At 62.9% G+C, this 18,601-nt stretch overlaps 3 protein-coding genes across 4 annotated transcripts in view; 2 read left to right on the forward strand and 1 right to left on the reverse strand.

Moving 5' to 3' along the window:
• TADA2B (transcriptional adaptor 2B) overlaps window positions 1-18,601 on the forward strand; it is a 438,523-nt gene that overhangs the window by 280,179 nt on the left and 139,743 nt on the right. The window lies entirely within an intron of this gene.
• SORCS2 (sortilin related VPS10 domain containing receptor 2) overlaps window positions 1-18,601 on the forward strand; it is a 357,443-nt gene that overhangs the window by 155,197 nt on the left and 183,645 nt on the right. The window lies entirely within an intron of this gene.
• On the reverse strand, window positions 4,925-7,563 carry PSAPL1 (prosaposin like 1). Its single transcript, XM_079154354.1, has one exon. It carries the CDS (start codon window positions 7,424-7,426, stop codon window positions 5,843-5,845), a length of 1,584 nt encoding a protein of 527 aa, XP_079010480.1. The 5' UTR covers window positions 7,427-7,563; the 3' UTR covers window positions 4,925-5,842.

Genomic DNA, 18,601 nt, shown 5'->3' on the forward strand with positions numbered 1-18,601 from the left:
CCACAGTGACTCCTGTCCCTTCCTGGGCTTGGCCGTGGCCTTGGGACGAAGCATCATGGCTTTGGGGCGGCCACGTCCTCGTCGGAAGGCCAGGCGTGTGGCTGTCATTTCGCAGCAGGGGTCCTCTGCTGGCTCAGGGAAGGGCCCAGCCTGGCCCTCGGGCACATTTGGCCTGGCCAGCAGAGGACTGTAAAATAACTCATGAAACCTTCGAATTTGGGAATCGCGAAGCCACGTAGTAGCAGCAGCCTGGGGTTCTGACCTTGCTGGAAGAATGGGGAGGGACAGCATGGCTGGCACTCTCACAGGCCACCGTGCTGGGGCTGGGAAGGGTCCCAGGAGGGCCAGGCTCCCTGGAGCAAGTTCTAGGCCCTGTCTGGTCCAGTCTATTCCAGGAGGGAAACGGGTCCCTGTCCCGGGGAGTCGGGCCGGGGCCCAGGTGTCCATGGGGGCATGTGAGCTCTTTTCCCAGGGGCCTCAGGAGGGACAGATTTCCAGCTTCCAGGGTTGGCGTCCCTCATATTTATCCCCAGAAAGAAGGCCTTTGGGGCTGCCCAGCCGTTGCTGTGCTTGACCTGAGCTGAGAGCAGAAGGAGGGTGGATGTAGCCCAGGCCAAGCTCTCCCACCGTGGGGTCCTGGGGCAGCTGCAGCTCTGAGCAGGAGGGACCCTGGGGGCTTCTCGGCTTTCCAGCCGAGGAGACTGCCCAGCTCTGGAAGGCACCTTCCCAGCATGCTTGGCTGTCTGAGGATGGCTCCTGGGGTCTGTCGTGAGCACTGCGCTGTCCATGTGTGGAGGCCACTTCCTGGAGGGCAAGCTGATTGGAGAAGAGTGGGTTCCTGCTCCGTCCTCCTGCCATCTCTAGCCGGGTGAAGTAGCGAGGGAGGGGTGGCCCACAGGCTCTGGGAGCCTCTCCCGCAGCCCTGGCCACAGGGACGCCCTCTGCCTCAGGGCCGGGTTTCCCATGTCCTCGGCACCACAGCCAGCGCAGATGTGGAGGCCTTCCGGGACACAGAGATGTGGAGACTGGACACTCAGGCCAGGGGTCTGGGTCTGCTGGCCCCCACCCTGCTCTGGGCTTCATTAGGAGTGGGGGGCCCAGACTCAGGACAGGAGGGGACGGTGTGGGGAGAGCAAGGAGCTGGAGGTGTGCCCGTGTTCCAGGGACTGCGCAGGAGCCCGCCTTGACCACTGGCCACTGTGGGGTGGGAGGGAGGGTGGCCACTGCTGGAGAGGGGCAGGACTCCCACCCTGAGGCCTACTGTGGGGTCTCTGGCACACCTGCTGCAGTCTCAGTCCTGCCGCAGGCTGAGGAGGATGACCTTGGTAATGTCACTGGAGCCAAGCTGGACTGATTTGTTTTCGTTTATTGGGGTCCTTATGCCTGGGTGCCCCGACCATGGCAGCTCCCCAGGCACACAGCCCTGGGTGGCCCCAGTGGCTGCGGTCTCTGCCCTTTGAGGACGGACCACGGGAGGTATTGTCTAAAGGCAGGCAGGAGTGGCAGGGCCCGCTACTTGGTCCAGTCCTGGTCCCTGTTCTGGGCCAGCTCTGCTCTAGGTGATGAGAACATGGCAGGGACCTTGGGACAATCCCTGCCCTCCTGCAGGGCAAGCCTGGGGGTCGCAGGGGCACGTTCACAGAGTCCTGGGCAGTAGGGGCTGGAGAGGAGGCGGGGGTGGAGTGGCGGGGGTGGGGGCACCCAGAGGCGGCCTCCCGAGGGGCAGCTGGGGAGGTGAAGGGGGCGAGGTGGCAGAGGGAACCCAAGCCAAGGCCAGGGGTGGGGTCCCCTGGCAGGTGGCGCAGCGGGAGGTGGGGGCCTCGACTCTGAGCTGAGCGAGGTCCTGGCGGCAGCTCTGCCCTCCTGTCTCAGAGTCCCTGGCTCCTGTGCTGTGACAAGACTTGATGGGCGAGGACAGGGGACTCTGAGGAGTGCACACTGCTCCCGGGCCCCGAAGGCTGGCTGGCCTCCACTACCAGGGTCGCGTCATCGTAACCTGCAACTGGGCAGGCAGGGCGCTTGCTGTGGCCATTTCACAGACAGGGACATGGTGGCTGAGGAGGGGACTAGAGCTGGACCCGTGTGGTCAGCTCTGACTCCCGGCTTCACCCGAAGCTGCACGGATGAGCATGTGTGTGTCAGTGTGCACTCCCATGCATGTGCGGTGGCACGCCCACACGGGTACCCTGCCCAGAGCTTTGGGGACAGTTATCTGAAAAGTAATGAGCTACGGGAGCAGCGGGGCCTGGCCAGGGCGAGCATGGCCTTCTGGCAGATGGTGTCCAGCACGTGGGTGCCGTCGGGCCTCGGGACAGCAGCCAGCTGATCACCAGGTCCCCAAGGAGTGGGGAAGACTCCCAGCTAACGGGAGCTGGAGGCGGTAGCAGTGGGGAGTGGCCGAGGCGCCCTGGGACAGCGGAGGCCTGTGGGACCTAGAGACCACAGCGGCTCCTAAGAAGGCCGGCAAACACCACGGGAGGCAGGCACAGGAGCAAGGCAGAGAGCCAGGGGCACAGGGGCCCGGGGGTGTGACTTAAAGGCCTCTCTGGCCTGTGGGTGCCAAGCTGGCCCTTCCCACATGGCACCGTCCATCCTGCTGAGGCCTTCGAGTGTGGGGATGGCCCCTTAGGAATGAGGAAGTGCAGGCCATGGCCATGGGGGTGCAGGCAGGCCTGGGACTTGGGGCTCGTGGAGGTGGAGGGCTTGAGGATCAAGAGCACAGGCTTGGGAGCCTGCTGCCCTCTGGCTCCCTCTCTACTGCATGTGTGGCCTGACCAAGTTATTCAACCTCTCTGGTCTCAGAGTCCACCTTTTGCCCATGGTGGCTGTGAAAGGTCCATGAGGGAAGCAGCCAAGTCCCTGGAGTTATTTCCAGCAGGTTCGAAACCCCCAGGTCAGTGGTCAGTGTCTTTGTCCCTGCGTGGCACTCAGTGCTCAAGCATGCTCGGGAAGGGCTTTTGGCTTCCTGTTGTAAGGGATGTTGTTAGAATTTTATCCCTGGAGGTGAGACAGGAAGTCAAGGAGGAGGGGTGTGGCAGGACCCGGCTCGCAGGGTCCCACTTTGGAAGGGTCTGTCCACGTGAACGGCCCTTGTGGATTTTCCAGGATATGCCTGAACTTGTATAAATTCTTTAAAATTAAACCATGTGCACCACTAGGTGTACTGCCATCTGGTCCAAGTTGCTGCCGTGTATCCCTTCTAAGAAGAATCTCATCCAAAACTGACCACCGAACACTTGCCATCACTCAGCCTGGCCCGGCGGGGAAGCAGGAGGTCACCCAGCAGGGTTTCTGGAGCAGCCGGGGCCTCTGCCTGGTGAGGGTGCCTGCAGGACACCCCAGTGTGTCTGGCAGAGGGAGGGAGTCCGCCCGCCCGAGTGGCGTGGGAGAGGCGCTCTGGCCCATCCCAGCAAGCCACTGCCTCCTGGCAACCTCCGTCTTGCTTTCCCAGCCTGGCCAGGGCAGGCCCCACTCTCCCAGGCGCAGCAGGGCTGGTGTCCCCTCTCCCAGCAGGCAGAATACATGCTGTCTTGGCCCTTGTCCCTTGTTCAAAGCTGTTTCTAGCTCCTGGACAGAGCAGCCACAGGGGCCATGGCTGGGCAGCTGTGTCCGTCTCCCAGGGCCCCTCCCCACTATCTGCCATCAGCCATGAGGCCACTATCCCCCTCAGATGCTCTCTGAGCACCTGCCCTGTGCTGGGCTTGGAGCCAGTACCAGTCACCTAGGGACATGGCTGAGCGAGACGCTGCCTGGGGTCTCCTTGGCTTTGGTGTGGGACAAGTGAAGATAGGAGAGAGGGGACAGTAAGAGGAGACCCTGTGCCTGGAGTGGGGCCTGTGCAGTGCTCAGGACCAGGTCTCAGCCAGCCCAGGTGGGGTGTTGCCAACTGTGTACCACAACACACTCATTGTGGACAAGGGACCTGTGGAGACACGTTTAGTCAGGGGAGCTGAGGGAGTCACTGGCAGCAAGCCCAGGGCGAGGGCCAGAGGAAGAGGCAGGACAAACCCTGACTGCTCACCATCTGTGGTCACCTAGGAACTTGGTTCCTACCTGTGCCTGCCTCTGGCTGACCTTGCAAGGCTGGCAATGTCCCCAGGGAAGCCGCAGGTCAGGGAAGCTGTGGTGTGTCCCACACAACCGTCAGCCAGAGTCCCAGGCTAGAGGAGGGGCCCAGAGGGGCGGGCCTGGTGGGGACACGTGCCAGCAGAAAGAGGCTCGGGGAGATGGTGGTCTGGAGACTGCAGGAGTGGGTCTGGTGACCTCAGGGCGTCTGTGTTGTCTGGTCTGACACAGCTGCTTTCCCAAGCATGAGCACCTGCCCAGGGCCACCTGGTGGGCCCAGGCCTGTCCAGTCAACAGCGGCCAGGGTGAAGGAGCCCAGGAGTGCTGGCCAGGCAAGCCTTGTCCCTGAAACCATGGCCTGGGCCCAGCGTGGTCACCTATGCTGGGGGGAGGCCTCTCAGCAGGGACCACCTGCTCATGCCAGGCCAACACTCTCTGGTTGGAGCAAGTTCTTCTGGGTGGGCTGCCCGGACACAGGCCCATGGGGAATGGTGGCCTCTGCCAGGGGCTCCTGTTGGGCCCCGGGGGCTTGCACCCCTACTGCACACGGCCCTGTGCTGGACCTGAGGACAGAGTGGGCATCATGCCCAGGGGTGTGGTTCCCAGGCCTTCCGGGCAGGGAGACCTCACGGTGCGGAGGAAACCTCAGCAGGTGCCTGCAGGCTGAGTCCTGAAGGAGGGTCCTGCTGGAGGGACCCCGTGGAAGGTGAACGGAGCCGGGGCACGGCCCTCCTGAGAACCAGACCAGCCGAGGCTGGCTGGAGTGCAGCTCAGCGCGGGAGCACTTGCACCGCGGTGCCAGGCCCTGCATTCCACCCCCCCCCCCCCCCCCCGCACAAAAAACAAGACCAAGCCAGCGTTCGGAGGAACTTTTCCAGTTTATACAGCATTGCCCAGCGAGACACCCCGGGGACCCCCGACATAGGCGGGTGCTGGGCTCTGGGAAGGGGCTTGGGGACATCTCTTAGAATTGTCTCAATATCCCTGTGAGGCGGGTGTGATCATCCCAACCTACAGATGGGAAGACCGAGGCTCTGGTGGGCGGAGGGCCTGCTCCCATGTCCTGCTGCTTCTGCTCCAGCAGCTATTCCAGACCCCTTGGGCTATTCCTGGGGGCTCTACCCAGCATGCTTTGCTCTTCTGATTTTGGCACCTAAGACTTCTGCCCAGCTCCAGGACAGTGGACAGTCTGAGTGAGAGGACAGCGTCTGAGACCTTGGAAGGACTGCTCTGAAGTCCAGGCTCCCCTTGGGAATGTGGCCAAAGCCCCAGAGAAGTGCAGAGACCCTGGCCTCTCACAAGCGCCTTCGGGAACAACCCCAGCAAGCTCATACTGAGCTGTGGCCTGGGAGAGCGTGTAGCTGTGGCCGAGACCCAGCCCCACAGAGCTCTTGACAGGAGGACCGGTCTGACTAGGGAGTCCGCCACCTTCTCTTCACTTCTGTTGTGGCTTCTGGGGGTGGTCCCTGGTCCCTGCTGGAGTCCCAGGCTGTTGGCTTGGCGCCTGAGGGCAGCCTTGGCTGGGTGGCGCACTTTGTCCTGTGCACTGAGGACGTTTGCAGGGGCAGAGTCCCATGGCAGGGATGTTCACGCAGGTCCTGGGGTCACCGATATCTGGCTTTGAACTTCAGCCTGTCCCCTCCCAGCCCCCCTCCTCAGAGCCTTGGTTTTTCATCTGTGAAATGGAGATGGGGACAGCACCCACCTCATGGGGTCCCGTGGGATGCAGAAGCCTCTGGGGCCAGCACTCACGGGCTCTGGGCCCTGGCGACCATGGTCACAGGTGCCCCCTGCTGTGGTTGGGTGTCCCTTTCCACACGAGGCGCTGGCAGTGGTCCACGGCGTCGCACAGTTCGGCTGTCGCCGGGCTCCTGCACCAGAAGCTGGGGCCCAGGACGCACTGGTCGGTGCCCAGCAGCGGGGTCCTGGCGGCGTGGCAGGCCCCCACCTTCCTGCACACGGCCTCGGGGTCCATCACCTCCTTGAGGCTCTCGATCAGCACGGGCTCGTACTCGGTGACGAAGCGGTTGCACTGTACCATGTAGGGAAGGGGCAGGATGCTGCAGCCACCCTTGAAGGCGGTCAGGATGTCTCGCTTGGTGCTCTTGCGCTCCAGGTTTTGGGAAGACACACCCAGCAGCCTTTTGCACCCATTGCAGAAGCTTCCCTGGCTCTCCTCGTCCAGCAGCAGGGACGACTCTGTTGCGTGGGCTCCGGGTGCATGGACGCCCGGGGCAGCCCTGGCCCACCTGCGGCTGCTGCAGAGCCGGATGGCCTTGCACACTCTCTCTGGGGTGACTCTGCTCACCATCTGCACCAGGGAGGGGCTGTAGGTGTCCACCAAGGTGATGCACTCCTGGAGGATGGAGGCCGGCATTATGGAGCACACACGCTCCAGAGCACGGCTGATCATGGCCTCTGTGCTGTTGGCCACCAGCCACTGGTCCAGCTCCTGGATCACGTCCAGGCACACCTCGCAGGTCAGGCCCGACTTCATCTGGATCTCACTCCTTCTCGGCAGCCCCCGTTCCAGGGAGGGGACCCCGTCCACAGCCGCTGCTTGAACTGGCCGGCGGGCAGGTGCCCTCAGCTCCTCACAGAAGCCACCCTTCCTGCAGACCTCCTGTGGTGGGAGAAGCCTCAGAGCCTGCTCCGCAGGGACCGAAAGCTGGTGGACGTAGCCCTTGCAGAGCAGGGCCAGGCCAGGCCCCAGGGAGGCACAGTGCTTCTGGATGTTCATCCCTGCCCAGGTCCAGTTGGACCTCTGAGCATCCTGGAGCCGGGAGACCAGCTGGACACACTCCTGGCACACAGCACCCCCAGGCCCCTGTGGAGGGTGGAAGCTGAGGGCCCCGTTGACCATGAATGGAGTCGCAGCCTGGGAGGCGTCCTCCCAGGAGAACGGCGCCCCTGGGGCGGCCAGATGCCTCTGCAGGGGCTCGCAGAGGGTGAGCGCGGTGCACACCTGAGCTGCGGGGCTGCCCGGGCCGCTGCGGAGCATGCTCAGGATGACCGTGCTGTGGGTGTCCACCGTCTCTTTGCACGAGGCTGAGGACTCCTGGCTGGGAAGCCACTCACAGGTCTTCGTCACCCAGGCTAGGACGTCGGACTCGCTGGCGTCGGGGTTCAGCCCGTTGCCGGCAGCAGCCACCACTTCCTGGCACACATCGCAGGGCAGGGACTTGGCGGTGGGCTTGCTCCAGACAGCTCTCTGGCAGTGCCCCAGAGCCCTGCACCTGGCAGCTGCCTGCAGGTCGTGACACCACACCTCGGGGCCCTTGGCACAGTCCTGGGGGCCTGAGATGGGGCCAGCCATGGCGGCCCCCAGGAGGCCGGACAGGAGAAGCAGGGCACACAGCATGTTGCCCGGAGACTGGCGTCCCAGCACTCTGGCTGCTATAAACCTGGCTCTCCTGCCTGTCCCAGCGCAGGTGCAGGGGTGCCCCACCTCCAGGCCCCTCCCGCAGCCTGACTCAGAGCCCCGCCCTGGCCCGCTCAGTCTGTCTGGCTCCTGCTCAGCCTCGCACTGCTCTGCTCTGCTGAGCTCTCCGTCAGGGTTCAGAGCCTAGCTCCTCTTCAGTGAGGCCTGCCTCCCAGGCCCCTGCCCCAGAGTGCCTCGGCCACCCTCTTTAGGCCCGGCTGGAGTGCTCTTCCCCTTCCCTTCCTGTCACATCTCTTGTCCTGACTGGCTTGTGTGGCCTGGGTCCCCTCCTGCAGTGAGACTCCAGGGGATTCCTGTTCCCACTGGGGAGGTACAGAAAGGCTTCTGTCCTGTTTCCAGAGGACTGGAAGCAGAGCGGCCAACCGCCCGCACCTGCTTTCTACCTGGGCTCTGGTCCTGACTGTAGGACACTCGGGTTTGGTGTGGGTTTGGGCCCTGGGGATTCAGCCCAGGGCTTTTTACCCCTGCACTACATGGCAGCCCTTTTTATTTTCACTCTTTATCCTGAGACAGGGCTTCCCTAAGGTGCCGAGGCTGACCTCGAACTCACACTCCTGCCTCAGCTTCCTGAGGTGCAGGGGTTACAGGCGCGTGCCACCCGGTGAGGCAGGGATGCAGCGCTGATGCTCAGGGCTGGTCCTCTGGCCTCGGGCCTCAGAGTGAGCCCCTGGCCTCGCGGCACCTGGCGAAAGCTCTAGCCTGTGAGTTCCGAGCCCAGCTGGTTTCTTCGCTCTGGAAACTTCTGTCGCGGGCTGAGCGTGGGCCGGGCCTGGTAGATGTGCACGGGAGGTTGCCGAGAGTACACATCCAGGGAAGGTCGTTTCCTCCTGTGTTGTCTGTGGTCTCCTTTTCTCCTTGGTTGTGAAATACTTGTTAGGCAGGAACACTGGCACCAGGACAACACAAGTGCCCGAGCTGCGTCCCACGGCCCAGTGGAGAATTCCAGAGCCAGCCTGTGTTTGACCAGGTTGTTAGGCAGCTCGCCGCCCACAGGACACTCCCAGGGAGTGGGCAGGTCGGGGCCCATGGCAGGGGCTGCCCTGGGGCTCCCTGTGTGCTCGGTGGGCCTGGCCCCACGCGTGGGCGCCTGCCACTCAGATTCCAGGCTTTGGAAGCTCGGCAGGAACTCCGATGCAGCCCGGCTGCACTTGCAGCGGCCTCTCTGTGGAATATGCAGCGTGCCCCCTTGCCTCCTTCCAGACTGCCGGGCTTGCAAGGAGACTATGGGATCCCGCGTGCCGAGCTCTTAAATGACTTCCAGGGGCTCTGGTTCCTTGGGGCCAGGGGAGGGGACCAACCTGGGGAGAGCGGAGAGCTGGGCCAGCTGGCCCAGGCTCCTACACAGGGTGGGGCCGGGTGGCTTTATCGAGGTCTGGCTGCTCCACGCCCACAGGCTCATTCCCCACTGTGTCCATTCTGTCCTTTGCCTGGTGTTTACTGAGCACCCGCCCATAGCCACCAAGGGCCAGGCAGGCGGTGGAAGCAAACAGAAGGTCCCACCCGGGGTATGAAGGTGCGGTGGCCTGGGAGTCCCCTGACCTCCATTCCCTCACCGTCCAGCCCCATGTCACTTTCTGAAGCATCTTCCATGGAGGCTGGCCTTCCAGAGGCCAGAGTGGCCCTGTCCTTGTCCCTTGGGCCTAGCGCACTGGCCTGCTTATTGAGTGCTTCTTTTGTAAGGCCCACTGTACCTCATTTCTGAGCAGAATCCCCACCAGCTATCACCAGTTATTTGTCTGTCCTGCTCTGAGGGGCAGGTGGGTGGTGTCCAGGTTGGGCCAGCGTGCACGCTGCTGCTCTGAGCTTCTTGAGCTGGGCTCAGGAGCGGGGCTGCGGGCGGGGCTGTGGGCGGGTGGAGTGCGCCCCAAGGTGTGCAGTGGTTGTGGTTCCCGGGCTCCCGCTTGCCCTTCCTGTGTGTTTTGGGGTGTGGTGTTTTCCCGACGCCGGCAATCAGTCCCCTGTGCTCACCAGCTGCGTGTGCTGCAATTCCACTCAGTTCTTGCTCACCCTGGGGTTTATCAGCCCCACAGGTGAGGAGAGTCCACCTGGCGCAGGCCACCGCCAGCCCCGTCTCCCCGCCCTCTGGCCCGGCAGCTGTAAATGCCGGTTCCCGAGGCCCCTTCAGCCTGATGTTCTGCTAGAACGGGGCTCCTGGAACTGAGGAAGGCCCAAGGCTCTCGACAGCCCGCTGCTGCTGAAGGACACACGCAGAGCGGCAGGGCCAGTGCATCCTGCTGCCCACACGGCACTCCACAGCCCCGACCAGAAGCTCTCCGGATCTTGTTGAGGGTCTTTACAGAGCAGACCTCCAGCACCCTGGAAGGCAGTGGGCGCAGGAATTTCTGTCCCCAGTCCTCTGGGGACCAACCCCATCCTGAGGCCATCAGGGGCCCTGGCTCAAGGCAGCTGGTCAAGAAACTCAGGGCAGCCCTCGGGGCTCCTTTAAGATGGGGGGCAGCCTGTCATGGAGACTCTCAGGACTTAGGGACTCTGCCAGGGCTGGGAGGAAGCCACACGTATTCCTCAGCCACGTCTCATTTGATGTGACTATGGACCTGGAAGCCGGTCCCCTTCCCACACACCCTCACCCCACTTGCTTCCTATTCCTCCCACAGACCTCCTGCCTTTGTCTTCACCATCCTCCGTCCCTCCGTCCCTCCGTCTGTCCTCTCAGCAACACACACGTTTGCTGGTGGGGTTTCCTGGCCCGCGGTGCAGGTGGAGGCCTGTGCCCTTCACTCCCTGCCTACGGGCCTCCCGTGATCTCGGGGCACTTGGCAAAGTCGGGAGCTGTGTCGGCAGCCCTGTTGACACACTGTTATCCAGTCCAGCCAGGCCCGTCCTACCTGGGCGCCAGTGCTGCTGCATGTGGCTGTTCTCACAGGCCCATCCAGCCTGTCGCCTGGTGTGCTGTCTGCTCGGGTCCCTCGGTCACCTCCCCTGGACGTCCTTTGCAGCCCTTTGCCTTCTGTGACTGGAGTGGGGCCATGGATTCGGGAGGGCGCCCCTGGGTTTGGGTCCACGGGCTGCTTGCCGGGGCCACATCGGGCTGCGCCTCCTCCGTGTGTCCTGTGCCGGCCACATGATGCTGGCTTATCCCACCGTGGTCATCGTCCCCTTTCCTCCTCTATGAAGGTACTATTTCCTCTTGTGATTAACAAGTAACATTTACAGAATTAATCTGAGAATGTGTAGGTCTCTGACGCACTAACTCACGAACCCATCTCCCTTCTACATTTATTGATTTGTTTTTTTCTTATAAAAAAGAGGTTTCTTCTCCCTACTCCTTCCTCTTGCCTCCCTCCCTTCCCCCATCTTGAAGTTTTATTTTATTTTATTTTATTTTATTTTATTTTATTTTTTGGGTGCTGGGGATTGAACCCAGGGCCTTGTGCTTACAGGGCAAGCACTCTACTGACTGAGCTGTCTCCCCAGCCCCTTATTTTATTTTTATTACTCGTATATGTTACTTTAAGTTGCCTCTGGGAGGTAAAAGGCCACTCTCCTGTTAATGGCTTTGTTGCCTCAGTTGCTCTGAACTTGGGAGCTCCGTGGGGCCCTTGCGTCCCTTCGTCCTGGCCCCGGCCTTCCTGGGCCCTTCTGTATGTCCTGGGACGCGCGTCCTTCCAGGCTCATCTTGGCCTTTCCTGGGGAGCCTGGGCACTGGCCTGCTGTCCAGGCACAGGAGTCTTGGACCAGGATCTGGACACCAGTGTGCTCAGGGCCACGGCGCTGCCCGTACTCCCAGCACTCACTGAGCAGGCCGGGTGACGCTGACCTCTCACCAACAGGTAAAGAGGGAGGAAGGAGGAGGATCAAGTGTGTTGAAATAAAGAATCATACCATTGTAGACACAGAAACAAATACGGTCCGCATGCCTCTGCGCCTGTGCCCACGGAGCAAACCCAGGGCCCACCGCCCACATTCCCCCGCCCCCACTGGCCCATCTTCCTCAGGTCACGAGCTCATGCTGACACATGTGCCCCACGCAGCACATTCCGGCCGTGTCCCTTTCAATACTTCTGCTTGACCCCGAGAAGCTGGCCTCCCATTGTCTCTAATGTATTTACTCATTTGCTGAACCCAACGTGTATTTCTAGAAACGTCTTCAGCAACACTAGCCTCTGTGCCAAGCACGCCTACTCAGTGCAGCCTTCTCTTGCAGACACTGGTCTCTATACTGCTGGTGAGAGTCACACAGAACACGCACACCTGAACTGGGCAGCTGGGCGAATTTGGGCCAGCAAGTATGCAGTGGTGCTGGTGGCCAGGCGCCGGTCAGTGAGCCACAGCTTCCCTGCTGTTTCCATCATGGACCGGTGTCACCTGTTCTTGCACTGGCACTAGTGGGATCCGGCAGCATTTTCTCGCCGATCCTCTCCTCTCGTGACTCCCAGGACCTGTCCGCGCCGCCCCTGCAGCAGTACAGAGTTGGCCCTCTTTGCTGGGCCGGGCCCGGCTGTGTGGCCAGGTGACGGTCTGCTTCCCCCTGGTTGGCACTGCTGGCTTTGGGGCTATCGTAGCCCTGCTGCCTGCACATTCTTGCTGGAGCGTGGGCCTTTCTGCTGGCCCAGGCCGGGTGTGCCGTCAGGCGTGGGCTCTGTGCGGGGAGCCGGTGCCCGCAAGGCCACGCTGCTGCTGTCACTCTGTGGTGCAGCTGCTGCCTCTTCCCCTCACGGCCCTGATCTCGGTTCTCCACAGAATAAACGACGGAGGTGCATCTCCCAACCCCAGCTTAACAAGGGCAGCCTTGGCTTCTTATAAACTCTGTTCTTGCAAACGTTTTCTGACTGTGATTTACTCCTTCTTCCCAAGTGGAGGCAAGCCTGGTCACCACGGGATTAAGGGTGTGCGCCGGCTGCTTTGTGACCTGGTGGCAGGGGTCCAGGAGGGGGGGAAGAAGGGGTGCTCTGTCCCCAAAACCTGGTTCTGGAGAGGACGGAGGATACTGCCGCTTGCTCGGGGCGAGCATCCCATGGCAGGGTTTTGCTGCTGAGCAAGGGGAGATGCCTGCCTCCCCAATGGCCGCACCGCTCAGCCCTTACCTGTGTGGTGTCCCTGTGTGCAGAGGGGCTGCCCCTGTGGACACAGAGCCACTGACTCACTGTCCCTTCTACGTGGTCTAAGGGGGGCAGTGTCTCTGTCACCTGTCCAGCCCCACCTAGAGTGACCGTCCAGTGTGTGTCCTGGAAGGTGGGGTCCCCGGCCTGCTCTGTGTGCCTCTTGCAGAGTGGATCCTGACCTCTCTGGTCTGCTGCCCCCCACCCCCTCTGCTTCTGCTCCCCAGACGGTGTCTCCCTCCCCTGTGCCCTTCCTGGGTCTTCCAGGGGACACATCTGTCCCCTGCCCATGATTCATCTTTACTGCCCAGTCATGCAGGGTGGGATTCACGTGGAGGCCTGTTTCACGTATTCCCCAGGACCCTGCTGTGAGCTGGGGAGGAAGACAGGAGGGACCTGGGCACCTGTGGGGAGCAGCCTGGACGGAGCCCTGCGTGCAGGTGGCTGAGGCTACGCGTAGGGGAGGGTGGGGCATGGCGGGTGACGCGCTCTGGCCCCTAGGGAGGTGTGACTGGGCACCAGGATAAAGGGGCATCCGGGGAAAGCACCCCAGCCGGACCAGGGGAGAGCAGAGGCCCTGGGCAGGCACTGCCCGCCGTGTGGCAGCGAGGAGGTGAAGGTGAGGCTGAAGCTGTGTCACGATGCTCAGTTGACCTGAGGGGTCGGGACCCCTGTGCTGGAGAGTGGCAGAGATTCGAAGAGGCCCACTGCATGGGGTCTGGAAGGAAGTGGCACCCAAAAGGGGCTTGGGGAGCCCGAGGCTGGTCAGGGCTCCTCCAGCAGAGCACCCACCCCCCAGAGCCGGGGAGGTGGGGAGGGGCTGAGGCTGGAGGCCAGAGGAGGCAGCTGAGCGGGTCCTGCTGAGCTGGGTGGAGTTGAGGGACAGTACTGGGCTGGAGCAAGTTCTCCGACATACCTGTGAGCCCCCTTGGGTCGTGCCACCCAAGCCTCAGGCCAGAGCTGGGCCTGCACGGCCTCTGAGCCAGATCACCACTGCTGTCCTCTCCAGGGGCGCTGGCTCATGGACCCTGCAGAGGCCCCCTTGCTCCTGGAGGAGGGAGGGTGGCATGTGCCGGAGGTCAGAGGCAGTGGGTCTGGCCAGGTCATGGACAAGCATTGGGTGAGGACAGGACCCCTCACTCCCCTGGGCCTCCTGCATCTCCTACTTCTATGGCCTCCACAGGGACCACTGGCCTCAGGTTGGACCTGAGGCCTTCTTTCCAATGGGCCTCAGTGCTTCACAGGAGCAGTAGAACAAGGAGGCCAGGACCCTGCAGCCCGGCCCAGCCCCGGCCCCTAGCAGGCCCCGGGCCTGTCCAGTGAGACAGAGAGAGGCCGGGGAGTGTCCTCGGTTGATGGGGCAGTTCTCGTGGTCCTGGAGGCTCAAGTCCAAATTGAGGTGTCTGCTGCCCCTGCAGACTCTGGAGACTGCCCTGCCTCCCCAGCTTCTGGTGGTGGCCGCCCATCCTGGCGAGCCTTGGCTGGCAGCTGGCTGCGGGTCTCTGCCTCTGGCCTCAGTGGCCTCCTTCTGTCTCCTTGTCTCTGTGCTCCTTTCCTCCTCAGAGAGGTGCCACCAGGCAACCCTGAGGGCTGTCGCCTCCTCTTGAATAGTGACTTCAGGGAAGACCCTGTGTCCATGTGAGGTCACCTGCACAGCTACAGAGCTCAGGGCCCAGCATGCCTTTGAGGAACAAAAGTCACCCACAGCTGGCGGAGTCTGTGCACCGGTGACCTTGACCTTCAACATGTGCTGTGTGAAGATCCAGCCTTGGTCCTGAGCAGCCCAGGCGGGCGGCCCCTGCAGCAGGGCTGGCTCGGGGATGGGGGCACTGGGCGTGTGTGTAGCTCTCAGTGCACAGCCAGCCCTGTGCGACTGGAAGCCAGGCTCCCAGAGTCCTGTGGCCGGGGGGCAGGGGCTTTGAAGTCACAACCCTAGGGCCCTAGAGCCTACCACCTGCAAACCTTGGGGCGCTGTGATCTCCAGCCCCAGAGCCCCAGCTCCATGCTTAGAAACCACGTCCTGACTGTGAAGATGCAGAAGCCCGTGTGGAGTGCGGCTGGGGACATGACGACCTCCATTACAGAAGCCGAGAAGCTTGGGAGCAGGCACTCAGGGCTTGGGGACCTTGAGCCAGAGCCCTTGTGCGTGGGGTCTCAGCACCTTGGTGCTGCAGGGAGAGCTCAGGTCCCCACTGGTGATGTGTCTTCTGCGTGCCAGCAGCCAGGTGGCCCTGCCTCTTCCTCCTGGGTGCAAGTCCTCCTAGCACGTCCCAAAGCTCCCACGCACGGGCTGCCACCCTGGGGCTGGGCTTGCAGCTGCAGGCCTTGCCTCAGCAGGACAGGCGCCACTGGGCAGAGCGTGGTGACTGGTGAGGTGGCTTGCCTCAACTCAGGTAGGGAGCAGCTGGAGGAGCTGATGGAGTCCCCTCACCCCAGTGGGAAAAGCAGATCCTGAGAGCAACAGGCCACAGCTTGTTTGCTTCGCCTTATTGGCATGTGTGTATTCAGCGATTATTTATTGAGCAGCTATTGTGTGCTGCATGCTGACCCTGTGCTGGGGCTACTTGAGTTAACATAACAGACAGAAGCCCTGGGCTCCTGCAACTCACATTCTAAGGGAAGAAGCAGAAATTGAGCAACAGATGTTAGTGTGGTAATCAGAGAGAAAGTGATGAATGAGAGAGAAATTATATAGGTTGGGAGGGTGGGAGAGCCAGGAGCAGGTGGTCAGGTCAGGCCTTGGTGACTCCACAGTATTTGAGCGAGAGTGGAGAAAGTGTGGGAGGAAGCCAGGTGGGTGTCAGGATGTCCTCCAAGAAGAGAAGCCAGAATGTGTAAAGGTCCTGTGGCAGGTGAGCAAGGAAGGACCAGGACACAGGTGACTTGAGCGAGGTGAGAGGAGGAAGAGCCAGAGCAGCCAGGATGAGTGGGGCCACCCGCTGAGCCCTCTGGCCAGGCCTCTGAGGAAAGTAGGGCGCTGCTGCAGGGTTTTAGCAGAGGGGTGACACGCAGACAGCACTTCTAGAGGGTCAGTCTGGGCCAGGGTGGAGGCAGGAGAGGGGGCGGAGCTGCGAGGCGATGGTGGGATCCAGGGGGCCACGGGGCATGGCGGGAGGGCAGTGGCCTTGGGGTCCAAGTGAGTTGCAGCCAGAGGGTTGGCTGGTGGCTTTCGTGGCATGTGAGAGTTGGGGACACACCAGGCACTTGACCCATCTACCCTGAAGATGGACAGGAGGAGGGGACGCAGGCAGCCCTGTGTCTGCCATTGCGACACCCAGGTGAGAGGCAGCTGCCTGATCCAGGGCGTGGTGTGGACGGCGGGGAATGAGGCCATCGCGCGGGTGGAGAGAGGAGGGGCAGGAGGCCGGGGTGCCACACGGGAGGCCATCCCTCCTGCAGCAGGAAGGGGTGGGCTGGGAGGCAGGTGGGGCCTCAGGACAGACAGGACAGGGCGCCAGCCTGTGGGACAGCCTCCTGGAGGCACCTGGGGCAGGGATTGGGGCTCAGCAGGGAGGCCAAGCAGGTGTGGCTGTCACAGCCCTGGGAGGTGTTGGAGGCCCCAGGGGGACATGCGGGGGAGGGGGGAGGGGGGAGGGAGTGGAGGGGGCAGGGAGCCCAGAGGCCTGGGGGCGGCCTTGGGACTGGCGCTGGGGCCCTGATGGGGGGAGGCGGTGCCCGGAGTGGCCTTGGGCCCAGCAGGGGTCGGGGCCTGTGGGGAACCTGCACTGGGCTTGCTTGCTGCAAAAGTGGGCAGGGAGGCAGAGGAGGGCGAGGTGGGAGAGGCCAGGGGAGGCGGCGAGGCCATCTCTCAGGGGCACCGTGATGCTAGAGGAGAGCCGGGCCCGAGCTCCCGGCCGCCTTGGTGTCGCGGCTGGCCAGTGCCTCGCTCAGCCTCCCTGCGTCTCCACGGCCTCCTCTCAGGACCAGGCCAACCCACGGCAGCCACTGAGGATTTGTGGTGCTCAGGGCACCAGTTGGGGGTGGTGGGTTGTCCCATCGGTTCCGCGTGCTGGAGACCCTGCTCGGGGCTCACTCCCTGAGCGGCCTGCTCCACCCTGGCTTGGTGCTCGGCTGTCCAGCTGGGCTGAGGTCTGTTTCCCGACGAGGGCGGGATGCAGGTCCAGGGCCCACACCCCAGGATCCGCCGGGCCATCGTGCTGGCAGCATTGGCACAACCCCGGGAGGTGGCGATCAGGACCCGTTCCTTGCTGGAGAAGCTGCCCCACCTTTGGAATGTGAAGTCTGCCAGCTCCGCCATTTCCCTTTGGGGAAACTGATTAGCTGAGGACGTGCTGCTGCTCAAGGGCAAACGATTCCCTGCCCTCAGCTGGGCTGTCTCCGCGGCCTGGCCGGGACTGGCCCTCCTGGGTGCAGGAGCTCGGCAAAGTCACTTTACCTTTGCTGAGCTGCATTTTCTATCACGAGAGCATCTCGAAGTCCCTTAGCTCATAAGGGCTGTGCCGCTCCTCTGTGGTAGCTCCCTGTGAAGGGCCACCAGGATGCACAGTGGAGGGCGCCCAGGGTGGGTGACGAGCCGCTGGGCACACCACTCTGGTGCCCTGCGCTCGGGCCCCTGCCTTCTGCCTACGAGCCTGGCCTATCTGCAGAGAGGGCCAGGCAGTGCCTGAGGATGATCAGGAGTGAGGCCACCGAGATAAGCCCCTGTCACCCAGCAACCCCACAAGGAGGCAGCCTCCTCACGTGGGGCCGCTGAGGCTCGAGGCGGCTCGGAGCCAGGACTCAGGCCAGGATCTGCACAGCCGGTCCTCACCCACACTCAGCCTCCTGACGGGCGGTGGTCAGCCACGACCCTCCCTCACTGTTGGTGGGCAGGGTGACACAGTCCCAGCCAGAAGGCCTGGCCTGACGTCTGAGCAGGTCTGTTGGTCCCGATGGAAAGAGGCCCCAGTTCCGGGCCGTGGTGGTCAGGCGGTGGGGTTGGGTGGGGTGTCTGGACTCTGTCGCATGCTGGACACGCACCAAGGACCTTTGGGAAGAGTCAGGGGAGCTTCCTTTCCTCTGGTCCTGCTGGAAGACTAGGGTGGGAGTCCTTGAAACCGCTGATCGGCCCGGACTGAGGCTGGGCGCTGGGAGCCCCTTTCTGGGGCACCCGGAGGGGCAGCCTCCCCACAGGACAGTGCTCCTTAATGGCTCTATGTCCCCAGGCTCACGGGCCTGTGCTCCCTTCTATCGGTCACTGTGGCACCCTGAGTGGCGTGCTAACTGGTCGCCCTTAGAGGAGAGGACTCATGTCCAGGGCGACCTGTGAGTTGCGGCTGCTCCATTTCACGGATGGAAGACCGAGGCCCACCGCTTTCCTCCGCTCACCTAACTCAGTCATCATGGACGCCATTACTGGTTTGGGTCTGAAGTCCATTCCAGCGAGCTCCCGGGTTTCTTCGGGGTGGGACGCAGTTTGCAGGAAGTCGGCTCACATTTGGGGAAGGTCCTTAGACCCTTGCTGTCCTAGTGCTGGGGCCCGGGCTCCGCGGCCCAGGCAGGCCCAGGCCGGAGCCCGTCCTGCTGCTGCGAAGGTTCAGATCTGCAGCAAAGCCGCCCAGGAGGCCTTGGCCAGACCCTGGCCTTGAGGGTCTCCTCCCACGTCTCCTGTGCAGACCTCCTCGCCAGCAGCGGCCGCCAGCGTCTGTCTGTGACTCGGACAGGGGACGCCGTAGGGTCCTGGGTGTGGGTGCAGGATGGTGGCTCCGCCTGAGGCCGGCCCTTGGGCGCTGTGTGTTGACCCCAGGTCTCCTGTGGCAGGCGGCTCTGCTGGTGGATAACAGGTTTGTTTCCCGCCGAGGGGCGGTGTCCCTGCCACTAGAGTCAGCATGGGACACTGGCACTGAGGTGAACTGCCGCCGCTGCTGTGCTCAATCCTGAGTCGCTGGCGGCCAGGTGGGGCCCAGAGCCCCGTGCCAGCCAGGTGACCAGAGGAGGATGGGCTGCAGTCCCGGGAGGTCTTGGCCTTGCCTTCCTCCCCCGCTGCCTCCCCGCCTTGCCTCTCCCCTCCTCCCTCTCCCCTGCCCCTGCTGGC

This window comes from Sciurus vulgaris, assembly GCF_902686455.1.
Source record: "Sciurus vulgaris genome assembly, chromosome: 9".
In the NCBI taxonomy this organism is placed as follows: Eukaryota; Metazoa; Chordata; class Mammalia; order Rodentia; family Sciuridae; genus Sciurus; species Sciurus vulgaris.

What these genes read in the sequence shown, in the direction of transcription:
- PSAPL1 (XM_079154354.1), bottom strand. Translation starts at nt 7,426, where the DNA reads ATGCTGTGTGCCCTGCTTCTCCTGTCCGGCCTCCTGGGGGCCGCCATG.